General features: G+C 38.9%; 1 protein-coding gene across 2 annotated transcripts in view; it reads right to left on the reverse strand.

Moving 5' to 3' along the window:
* The window catches only part of ANO6 (anoctamin 6), a 168,556-nt gene that overhangs the window by 51,783 nt on the left and 103,877 nt on the right, over positions 1-12,896 (reverse strand). For both annotated transcript variants that reach the window (XM_087814708.1, XM_087814709.1), the window contains 4 exons: positions 6,204-6,269; positions 4,978-5,265; positions 4,067-4,180; positions 1,825-1,940 (listed from right to left, as the gene is read on the reverse strand). In XM_087814708.1, coding sequence (XP_087670834.1) covers positions 1,825-1,940; positions 4,067-4,180; positions 4,978-5,265; positions 6,204-6,269 — 584 coding nt within the window. The remainder of the gene's footprint in view (positions 1-1,824; positions 1,941-4,066; positions 4,181-4,977; positions 5,266-6,203; positions 6,270-12,896) is intronic.

The following is a 12,896-nucleotide window of genomic DNA, read 5'->3' on the forward strand; positions in this document are numbered from 1 at the left end:
TGTTTTATGTTTGAAATTTCTCATAATAAAATGTAAAATAAAAGAACAACTCAACAGTGTTTTAAAACTCTTACTTTTAAGGCTAAGAGATTTCCCCCAATAGGTGGGCAAGTGCATGGAGCTTTGAGATACTGTAGAAAGAACAGGCACTTGGCTCCAGGCCGACTTGGGGACACCGTGATTCTCCTCTTCTCACCCTTTACATCCAATCTATAACCAAGTCCTGTCAACCCTACCCCTAAAATATGCTCCAAATTTGTTCCCACAATCTCTCATCTGGCCCACGCTATTAGCCTCCTATCTGGTCTCCCAGCTTCCTGTGCCCCCTGTATTCTCCTCACTATCTCTGCAAAATGGGAACAAGATAAAATGACCTGAACGCTTAAAATATCACAAGAGCACTTAGTCTAACCCCCTTTCCGTGCCCCTGCCACCCTGCCGAACTTGTGTCTGATCATTCCCTTTCGCATTAGCACTGGTCTCTGACGTGTCCTCAAACTTGCCAAATGTGTTTGTGCCTCAGGACCACGTACAAGCTGCCCCTATTCCTGGAATGACTTCTTCCTTCCAATTCCTCAAAGGCCTGGCTCCTTTGTACTATCTGAGTCTCAACTCAAATGCCACTCACTTAAAGATAACTTTCCTGCCCCATTTCCCCCTACCCTGCGCCCCCCCATCTCATCATTGTTATTTTCCTCATTTCAACCAGAAATTTTGTTTATTTATGTGTTTGCTTATTTTTGTTTGGTTGGTTGTTTTTGGTCTCTCTCGTTCTAGCAGCCTTTCCAAGCAACATAAGCTTCTGGAGCTCAGATAACACTGGTGCTTCGAGAAGACAAATGTTGAGCTAGAGGTTACATTCAATGTGATATAGTAAAACAGTATCTAACAACAGATACAGAAAAGCAGTGAAAATTTCTCTCTTATAAAATTTAAGCTAAATCTAACATTTATTCCGATGTAATGAAGAATTTGGTGCGTCTTTACACCCCGTTCCTGGGAAGTAGCCTCAAACCTTGGGTCCTCCTGAGATAGGAGCGTCTATGTTATTCATGGTGACCCCCTACAGAGTTCGTGCTAAGGATATGGCCCAGGACGGGGGCTGGCCAGCCAGAAAGACCAACAATGGGATTAGAGGGTTGGGGCTTTGGGCCAAGTGAAACTGGTCCAACCTCTGGGGAGAGAAAGGGGCTGGAGCGTGAGTCACGTGGGTACTGACTCAATCGAGCACGCCTACACAATGAAGTCTTAATAAAAACTGTGTCCCAAAGCCCAGAGGTCCAGGTGAGCTTGTCTGGTTGGCAGTACTCGAGTATTGCCACACTCTGATGCGATGGGGCAATCCTGAGTCCACAACACCTTACCCCAGTGATTTTCAACCTTTTTCATCTCATGGCACACATAAAACTAATTACTAAAATTCTGCAGCACACCAAAAAATAAATTATATTTTTTGCCGATCTGACAAAAAAAGAGGTATAATTTTTGAGAAAATAATAGTAATTATCTACCGTTTTTGCTCCAAAGTGACTTTTTAAAAAAATCAGGTGCCTATACCTGTATATAAGGATTTCTGGTACCAAGAATTAACCGATCAGACGCAACATTATTATGCGATGTGACCACTAAGATGCGACTCTATTATATGACCTACACGGTTATGGTTCAAGACAGAGCATCCACAATGGATGGCTACTGTTGTGCTGGCTGTTCTAATTTTTTTATATGAAAATCTAAGGGAAAAGAGGTCAGTTCCTCTGACCAAATAGTCAGGTACTACATGCTAAAAATTGTTGCGGCACACCAGTTGAAAATTGTTCTTACCTGATGAGATCCAAGGGCTGCTTTTTGTATATGCTTCGAGGATGAGCCCATTCTCTGTACAGCAGGTACCGTTCATTCGGGCAGCTGAAATCCTCCGATGGGTAGCTGAAGTTGCACTGGGAAGCAAAACCAAAAAAGTATTCACAAATGCGTTTATTAAATGTGGTACTAATAATACTTCATAGTCATTTGTGAATAAGGAGCCCTTATTTGCTAAAGCAGACGGAAATACCAAGTAATTTTTAGTGATTCTCAATCAGGGGTATTACTAACCTCTTGAGGGCCATTTGCAAATGTGGGTGGGGAGGAACAATTGGTTGTTTCAATTCTGGGGAACACAGCAGGTACTTGGTGGGAGCCTCTGGGATGCTAATGTCCTATACATGGGTTAGTCCTAAATAGTGAAAAACTGGGGCACTCAAAGGCCAAAGCTGCCACAAGGGAGGGACACCTGATAGTCCAGCCCACTCCTTAGTTGTCCAGGGGAGCAGAGCCTTGGCTGGTTAGTGGCAGGGTCAGTTCTAAAACCCACATTTCTTTTTTCCCAATTCAACAATTATTCAGTGACAATATGTAGAATATAATCAACAAAGAAGCTTGATATCATGTTATACACTTTGCTTAATCAAGAAACAAAATTTCCTGCCTCCGCTTAAATTCAGTCACTTTCCTTTCCCCAACTGGTTTTCCTTGCTCCTGTAACTAGGAACAGATCATCACCCAGATAAGCTTAATGTGGGTCCTGACTTCCACTCACCTCCCTTCCAAATACCACATGAGATCATTCCTTAGCCTGGATAAGGCCCCTTTGCAATTACAAGAGACTTTAAAGGAAAAAAAAACTGGGCTTGGCCAAATGCCAACCAAATACTACAGAACCTTGGCATCCCAGAGTCTATTCATGAGAGCTCTCTGCAAGTGTCCGCAAAGTTCATGTCATGCTATAAGCGCTAATTCTGCTGGGGCACAAATGTAAAACACATGGCTGGACTGCTGTGTTGGGTCTCTTAGGCAGGAAGCTCAGCACCGGCTTCTCTACCCTTCTCTCCATTCCCCATGTATGCACGTGTCCCAGCTTTATTACCTTATGTGGTACATTTCAATATTGTCTTCATCCACAAATACATGTACTGCACAGTAGCAATTCTCAATCTCTGTGTTTGCTCTCTTTGGTTTTATTTATTTTTTTGCTCTCTTTGGTTTTAGAGATTCAGATAGACTGATGGAGAATGTAACAAAGTAACAGTACAATATAATATAGTATTTCATTTATTTCAATGGTAGAATTTACTTATGGCGCTTAGAGACATAATATCCTTACATTTATGAAATCACTAAGGGTCTAAGTAGTCACACTTAAAAACTTTTATTCCATGTGATATTATCAGCTAGAGAAGTGCTCTTGAATTTGAGGAGTTGCTATCATCTCAGAACGCAGTCCTTAAGAAAAGTTCACACTGCCGTATGCCATTATGACAAGAACTCTGACAGATGCTTTTTAAAAAGCCCTGTGGTATTCCAGGGCACAGTATGAAATGGCATTTCAGAGGAGGGAAAGACTGATGTTACGGAAAATGATAAATGAAAAGTTCTAACATGTAGTGTTGCTTACAAAGGACTAATACTTTTCTGGTTGATGATAACATTTGTCAGTAATTATGAAAACAGCTAACACATATATGGTACTTATTATATGCCAGGAACTGTTGTAACATTTGGCATGGATTAATCCTCATAGCAGCTCTGAGGTAGGTACTATTATTATTATTCCCATTTTATTGAGGAAGAAACTGGGGAAAGAGGAGACTAAATGACTTTCACAAGGTCATCCAGCTAGAAAATAGTGGAGTAGGCATTTCGGCCCCGAGTCCCTGTTCTTGACCACGAATCTACACTGCTTAGCATGTTAATCATGGGAGAGCTACTGCTCGCTTGTTTGTCCATTCATCCATCCATCCATCCATCCATCCATCCATCCATCCATCCATCCATCCATCCATCCATCCATCCATCCGGTCGTTCATTCACTCACTCACTCATTTAAGCTAGGGGCTTCTCTATACCTAGGATTTAGCAGTGAACAATGCAACCTGGTTCCTGTCCTGGATAAGCTTGTAATCTTTCAATATAATATCTTCATTTTACTAAGAAAGAGACTTAAGTAAGGTCAAGAAGATCAGCCCTTCCCTGTTAACACTGGAGCACACGAGGTATTGTACTTCAGTTTTGCTATTTGACTTACATCATGAAGAGGGAAAGCTGCCTTGTAGATCCCAGAGCTTACAAGTTTGTTAATTCCAAACTTTTTAACATTGTTGCTCACTTGATACTTGATTCGGGAGAGAATGAAGTAAACCTAAAAAGATTCCAAAACAGAGTGTGTTGTTTATACAGTGTAACGAATCAATCATTGTCAACTATCATAACGGGAATCTGTACGCCTATTTCTTTTCTCTTTGGTGTGTAGCAGCTTCTAAAAACAAAACTTAGCCAACCAAACCAAACTGATACCGTTGTCATAACCTGGCAATTAATTAATAACAGGAAAGGAGCTAAGGGAAGCTGCAATTTAGACGAATGCCCAGTAAAGTCTAGGTGACACAGACAGGGTGCCTGCCCGTCAGTCATACCTGCGAACAGGGCGTTGGCCAGAGGAGGCGTGTAGGTGTGGCTGCTGCAAGCTCGGGAAGATTTGATATTTAAGCTCCTGAACAAAGGGGGCCCCCCTCTCTTGCTGCTGGCGCTTGACTCCTGGCTTGTGGGGCTCTCACGCTCCGCACTTACCCACATGGCTCATGGCCACTTGGACCCCATACAATGGACTAATGGGCTGTGACTAGCCTGATGCTACACGGGACCCAGCTCTACCATGGAATGGAAACTCTGGACATTGACTTTGCTTTTAGCTCTGCTGAAGTCCCAGCTGTACCTTTTCCAGAGCTGGTTTAAGAAAAATAGGACTTTGAAACCAAGAGATATAATTTCATGCAAATAAAAATCATTCATTCTCCCATGCAAGTCTTCGAAAATTCTTCTTCTCAAGATATTGCAAGATATTCCATACGTGCAATCCTCTGATAACAAAACCACTAATTATTCAACAGCAGGTTGCAAATCACCCCAAGATGGCTAGTAAATTTGGTTTAGACTTACAATGCGGCTTCTGGTGGCTGGATTAAAGAAGGTATCTTGATCACGAATATAAAAATCATTCATTCGGTTCTTCTCAAATGGAGCGGTGAAAAACTCCTGTTCTGGCTTGATGATACTTTCATCCACTTGGAGGACTTTGCTAAACCAGTTGAAATTATCGAAGGCTGAAGACCGGGTTTTCAGATCATTGGGTTTCAGAGGCAATTTGATGTGCATTAACTCCGCATATGTACATAACACCTCCCACGGGGCATGTACCTTTACAAATACTAGCTTGTCATCCAAAACCTGTATTGGAGGAATAAAAGCACAATCTAGGAAACCAAACACACAGATTTTTCTCGTGTTGCTGGTATTAAAAGACACAGGTACCGACAGACACAAACAGACACCAGCATAAGTGAAAATACAATAAAAAATAGATTTGCAAACCATTGTAAACTTTTTGCCTTAAAGGTAATTTCTTGGTTTGAATTACTGAGAAAGTAATTGAAATTTTAATCACAGTTCTTTCAAAAATTCCTGATATTTTAATTGAAGAAAAGTAAACTTGTTAATTTGCCCATCACGCCATCCAATTTCGTGAATAAAAAAAACACACACCAGAATATTGATGGCAGTGCTATTGTAATAATTTTTTAAATTTCTTAAACCTAGGACTGTATAATTTATTATATATCTGTTCAATATCATGCTAGGTGGTCATTATAAAGGATGTCAAAGGATGTTTATTGATACAGAAATGCATTTACTATGGATTAAAGGGAAAAAAGTAAGTTAAATCCCTATGACATAATAACTTCCCTTTTGGGAAGAGAAAACTGTATATATTTAAGCAAAAAAAGTTTAGAAGGACTGCAAGATTATTTATGGGTAATTAAGATACAGATGATTTTTATTTTCACGATTCCTACCCTTTCTATTTTTTATGGTAAACTATTCCTTGTATAATAAAAAAAGCCTTTTAAAAGATTCTTTCTTAAAAGAAGAAAATCATCACTTATTCCTGTATTTACTGTTCCATTCTTTGGCAACTACAAAAGATCTGCTGGCTTCGATCAGAAACATATACATTCTATAATGCAGATTATGACTGACGTCCCTCCCAGCCTGCAACTAAGGGTGGCCGGGGCTGCATGTTTCGAATGCCATTCCAGCCTCCCAGGCGGGGCGCAGGCTCCCAGGAGCCACGCTCAGTGAGCGGCTGGAGAGGGACCACCACTTACCGATCTCGTTGCTTCTAGCTCCAGGCCATCATGGATGAGGTTCGATTCATAGGCCCGTCTTTTTCTCTGTCAAAAGAAATCAAAAAATACGTTAGCCACTGTTCCTCCTCTGAAATTCCTGAATGGAGGCTACACTTCTCCCCGGGCCCTCTCCTCTCAGACTTGAATATACCACATTGTCCCTGTAACTCCTGCACAGTTTTGGTCTGCCTTTTGCTCCGGGGCATACTGGTTAGATTAGGCGTCAAAATTCAAATCCTGGTTCTGCGATGTGCTAGCTCTGTGATGGGCACATAACTGAGACTTTACAAGCATCAGTGGCTTCGTCTCAAAAACAGGATACGAAATAGCTTCACCTTGGAGTTTTCTTAAGGATTAAATGTGATCATGGGTATAAAGTATTCAGCATCATGCCCCTCAAACATGTTCACATCTTTACACCTCCTTCCCTTTGCCCCATTTCTGTGGGTATTAAGGGAAGTCGCTGATAAGAGTATATAGCACATGTGAATATCACAGACGCAGGAAAATTAGATATACTTTTCTCCCATCTTATTCTAATGACATAATATTCTCTCAGACAGATGGACTTTTTATTTATTAACCAATCTCAAATTTCTGGATATTTAGGTTGTTTCTAATTTTTCATTTCTATGAATAATCTCTGTGTATCCATTATTACTTCCTCAGGATAAAGTCCTAGAAGCAGAATTATTATTATTATTATTTTATTATTATTATTTATTTATTAAATATATCTTTATTGATTTCAGAGAGAGGAAAGGAGAGGGGGAGAGAGAGACAGAAACATCAATGATGAGAGAGTCATTGACGGAGCCCACAACCCGGGCTTGTGCCCTGACCGGGAATCGAACCCCGATAGCCTGGATCCTAGGTCGATGCTCAACCGCTGAGCCACGCCTGGCCGGGCTAGAAGCAGAATTATTAATCAACGAGTGTATGCAACTTTAAGTTTTTTAATATGTAGTGCCATACTGCGCTCCAGAAAGGTTGTACTAATTTATCCCATTTAGTTCTTACCTAGTTCTTTACAAGGAACTCTTGAGATATTTACCTGATTTCTCTCAAGATAATTGGTAGACCTTGGGGTTGGTTTATAATGCCCTCTATTTTACTACTAACAATGAATACTTAAATAGCTGAATCAAGGATAGGACATTTTTATTTGCTTAAACATGATAATATAGCACCTTGGTGTTACTTTAGTAAGAGTTCTGTTGATGGCAATGCAGACTCTCCATTCTTGACTTTGTGCAGGAAAGATTTCACAACACAAGTCCAGGTGGTTTTGAGAGTACACTTATTAAAGCTGGGGATAGTGAAACAAAGGAAGGACTTAATATAGGAGAGCCAAGGTCACAGCAACAGGAGTGGACCTAGGTGTGGCTGTCTTGGCTCTTTAGAAAGAAAGTCACAGAAACAGAATATGTGAGCCAGTTGGGCTGCATGGACTCAGGAAACAAGTTACAGAGGCAAAAGAAGTGCCCTTGGAGAAAGAATGCAAAAAAAGTGCCTTAGGAAAGAAGGCAGTAATGAGAGGGGGTGGGGGCGGATATGCTCTAAAGAGAAAGAGAGAGAGAGAGAGAGAGAGAGAGAGAGCGCGCGCGTACGCACGCGCGAGCTAGTGCCTTAGGAATAGAGGTGGGGGAAGGTGAGGGTGCGCTCTAGAGAGAGATAGCACCTGTGCCTTTCCTCTCTTCTTTCCTAAGGAACATAACTTTGCTTTTTTTCTCCAAGGGCACTTCTTTTGCCTGGATAACTTCTTTCTGAGTCCACGCAGCCCAGCTGGCCCACTTCTTCTGCCTCTGTGATTTTTTTCCCTAAAGAGCCAAGGCAGCCACACTAGGCTCATTGCTGTTACTGTGATCTTGCCTCCCCTATGTTAAACCGTTCCTTTGTTTCACTGTCCCCAGTACTCTCAAAACCACCTGGACTTGCGCTGTGAAATCTTTCCTGCATGAAGTCAAGAACAGAGAGCCCACATCGCTGCCAGCAGTTCTTGTTACTTTCCTTTAGCAAGGCAATTCACAAAGAACTAGTGGAATAGTTAAAAAAATTGATCAAACCAGTTTTCTTGGTTTGTCAGGCAGCTAAAGTAAATTAGCATATGTGCTATATTTGTCAAACGGGCCCATATCAGGAAAAGAGTGCTTACTTAAGAAAAGATTGCTTAGGTCTGTTTATTACGAAATCATCATCTTTACTTTCTGTAGAATTTACACTTGGATAAGTAACAGTGTTCTTGACATTTAAAAAAATTAGGTTAGCGCTGTCTTTCATGTTAAAAATGAAAGAAAATTAATATTGTATATTATCTGACACAGCCATTGCTCAATAAATATTTGTTGAGTAAATGAATATCTGAGGCCACACAACCTTTCACTAAAGATTATCTATGTGCCTTGTTGGAAAACCTTACATATAAGAACCGAAACTATATTCTGTAGTCTATGATCTATATTTGGGCAGCACAAAAGGATTAAAATAGACTCGCCAGCTCTGAAAAAAGCCCTGTTGTACATTAAATTGTGCTGTAAATTACTCTTTCTCTAGGGGAGCAAACTTATGGGCATTGCAACCTGGATCCCTCCCTCCCATCCTCCCCCCTCCTCTTCCCTTCCTCCCTCCTCCTAGTAAAGCCAAATGACCATAACCTTTGAGGAGCTACACACATCACAAAAAGATGCATGTGAATCTATTACTGTTGTGGAGGACAGTACTGGGGGCTCAAAGTAAAAAAGGAAAGACCACCTATCTCACTCCAGAAACTGATATATTATTCATACCTCTTCTGAGAGGTTAGTAAAGCTGTCAGAGAAATGAAGAATAAAGCAATCAAAATCACAAAGGACACACTGGCTTAATTAAGGTAGCTTTCTGTCCCTAAGCACCCTAGATTACACATCTCATTTGGCTTAATAAAGTCACTGCTGGGAAGGACTTGCTTTTGAATTCCATAGCAATAATACTGATTGTAAATACCGACTCACCACTTTATTCGTGTCACCCAGCTTTTTCAGCATAAAAAGCAGAGGTTGTAATGTCTAAAAAGTAAAATTTACTGAATACACCATGATGATAGTAAAGCACAAATCGGTTGGGATTAATGAAATATATGCATAGATTCATTTTAAATCTTCTTACAGCTTTCTAGGCAAAGTACTGACGGTGCTGTCACTTATTTTTCAACTTGCCAATCTCTGTTAAGCCTATAAAGATGGATGACAAAGAAGTCAAAGGTACTTAATTTGTGCAAAAAATTACTGTTTAATTACTCTAAGTGCTATTTATTAGTTATGTATCATGTGCTCAAGAAGGTTGGGTAAGCAAATAAATTATTTAATCGGGATTTAATTTAAATTCACGTGGTGGTGACAGACGGTTTAAAGTGAGTGGACCTATCTGAGGGGGAGTCTACTCAAGTAGGTGATGTGTGTTCACCAGAGGCCAGAGCCCGGATGAGCAGCCTAAGTGAGGAGCACAGAATGGAAGTGGATATTTAGATGATGTTCACTTCCAACTTCTCTTTTCAAATGAACACTTTTGGCGTAATTACAAAAATAAATATGTAAACAGTAACTTAAGAAACAGAAATTGTCCAATGAAAAAAAGAATGACCCACCATCCACTGCTGAGAGTACTGTAAATATTTTAGGGCAGGGTTTTCCAAAGTTACCTTCTACAAACAGCGTGGAGCACTGCTTAAAAAGCAGATTTGTGGTCCCCTCTCCTGGAGATTCTGACTCAGTAGGGTATAGGATGGGGCCTGAAATAATCTAGTTTTAATAAGCAAAACAGATGACTCCTATGACCAGATAAGTTTAAGAAATACCATTTTTTTAGGACATGTCATTTCTGTGCATCTAAGCAGCTCCTTGTTTATTATTTATCCCGCTTAAGACTGTTCTATATGAGGATTCAGTACAGTTAATTTTTCCCCAGCCCTTTACTCATTAACAGATGGCCCTTTAAAAAGTGAGGCACCGGTGACTTTGGGGTCCAAGGCAAATTACGGCTTCTTCATTCACACCTAAGGCCAGACCTCAGAAGCACCAATCAGGAAAAGGGTTTTCTCTTCTCTACATCTTTGTGACATGAAATGGAATAATCAGATTTTACTCTTCAGTATTTCACTGTCCTCTTTGTCTGTTTTTAAGGATTGAGTCCAAGAACACTTCCCATTTTGGATAAAAAGCAAGATTTGGATTCACTGCTCTTGTGCTGACTGCTCAAAAATGAAACCAAAAGCGATTATACCAGCAACACATTTTGTAGCTGTAATTTGACACTGCCGATTCTAATATAATTTATTCCTTTTAACCTACAATTTTAGTATAAGCAAGTAGGGTGTGAAGGAAGGAGAGAAAAATATAAAGAAGAGGTCTCTGCCTTAGTCTAAAACATTAAGGAGTTGAAACTAGACCTAACTTCGCTTCCTAAAACCAAAGAGAGAACACCTGCCCAAAGTTATCTGCGAGGGTGAAACCACCCCAACACTGGCTGCCATCATCTCTTCTTAACTTATCCTAATATGAGCGCCAAGTTTCCAATTCATGGACAATGTATGGCAAATATGTCATTTCCAGGAAATGTTCTGATTCTTCGTAATTCCCCTCTGCCATCCCTTTATTTCTTCAATTTGGAGAAGGTATGCCAATGTTAAGCCCATTCAATCAGGCCTTACTGTTTATGAGGATCCATGGGATAATTTTATTTCTGGGGTATCCTCACACTGGAACATTATATTTCTTTTGAACAACCAGTTTGGTTTTTATTGGGTTGAAACTTTAGACCATGTTATTGATAGCACCTCCAATTTTTTTTTTTGGCTACAAGGAATCTTAGAGGCAGATCTGTAGCTGAACTCTAACTTTTGAACTGGACCTTATGCCTAATAATAAATCATTTTGTTTATTATTCTGATACATGGCTTTATCTTATTTTTTGGCTTTTACATTTCTGTTATCCTGACTTACACACCTGATTACTTTTATTCTTGATTTATTTCTGTAACTGACCTCAATTACTTTTTAATGAATTATAAATAAATAAAATATGTTAACATAGTATTAGCAGAAGTAGGGAGCTAATAACTATAAAAATTATACACTGCATGGTAAGGCCAATAAGAATGATTTTTTGAATTACTGTCTTATTAGCCACAAATAACTATACACTTAATGCACATAAGACTTACTGAGAAATCAAGCACTATGATCACTTTAATACATACCAAAAAAAAATTAAAAAGCATTGGAAAAAATTTAAAACTCAATTATAAAAACTCAGTAATGTAGAACTAAAAGGGAACTTTTTACTTTTTAAAAGAAACTACCAAAAATTTATAGCAAGTGAAATATTTAATGGTGACATTGTAGAAACATTCCCAGTGAAATCAGGAGCAATGCAATGGGGATCACGATGCATTACAGGTTCTATGTCTTAGCCACTGCGCATGGACAAGAAAAAGAAAGAAGTATAAAGATGGCAACAGTAGAGCAAAGCTGTCATTTGAAGACAATATGGTCTTTTGAGAAAACCTAGAACAAGTATATTAGAAACCACTAGAACTAAAAAGAGTTTAGCAAAGTTTCTATCTAAACTTCAAAAATCCATTTGAAGTTTTATCTAAACTTCAAATGGATTTTTTTACACACAATAAAAAATCACAAACTGCAATTTAAAATCCTTCTGACAAGAGCAACAAAATTTAAAATAATGATAGTTAATAAAAATGTACAAGATCTTCATGGACACTGTTATAAAATTTTTCTAAAGAATGTAAGATCGCAATAAATGGAGCGATGTACTGTTTTCACTGTACTAGAACTTTTTAATGAACTTTGAAACATTCAAAAAGATCTCATCCAGTTTCCAGGCAAACCATTCCAGCCACATAATAACTCATCTAAAACAATGTATAACAGTTTTAAAAGCTCAAAGGATCTATAATCAATTAGTCAGTTGTCTCACATTATTTGAAAGTTTATATAATTTAGTTTAATTACTCATTTTTCAAAAATCTCTTTTTCTATGGTCTCCACTAGACAGAACCTTCTGCCATACACTATAGAAGTTTCAAGATCAAATATGAAATACGAACTTTTACTTCCATATATAAACTTTTCATTAACTTCAAAGAAACAAATTTTCCATCAACTCTTAGGAATGAATTCTGCTGACTAAAAAAAAAAAGATAAAGACATAGAACATATATTCAGGATTGCTTACACTATTTTGTGTTATCTAGACCCCTCCCCACCCTCTTGACCATCATTTGAATTATATTAGTTTGTGGTCATAAACACATCTGTTTAAAGGGAGGCCAAGTGTCAGACAAAATAGTATTCAAAATAGATCAATTCTGTCAGTTGTTAGCAGTTCGAAAAAAAATGAAATGGAAGAAAAAAGCATTACTAACAGAAATGAACAGGAAGAGTAGGAAAAGTATATGGAAATCTGTTTTATGTAAAACATTTTTGCTCTTCACAGTATAGATCAAACATACTTAGCTACATTTACTGTGCCTACTGAACAGCCATCTCCCCTTCTTTATTAGTAAGAAAAGCCTAGTGGTTTTTTCAGATATGAGTAATCAGGCGATTCAAGAGATGAAAGACTAGTCTTGACTAGTCTATGCTGATGATAGTAATTCCACTCATCTTGCCAGTA

The sequence above is a fragment of the Miniopterus natalensis genome, chromosome 2, assembly GCF_054644295.1.
Source record: "Miniopterus natalensis isolate mMinNat1 chromosome 2, mMinNat1.hap1, whole genome shotgun sequence".
In the NCBI taxonomy this organism is placed as follows: domain Eukaryota; kingdom Metazoa; phylum Chordata; class Mammalia; order Chiroptera; family Miniopteridae; genus Miniopterus; species Miniopterus natalensis.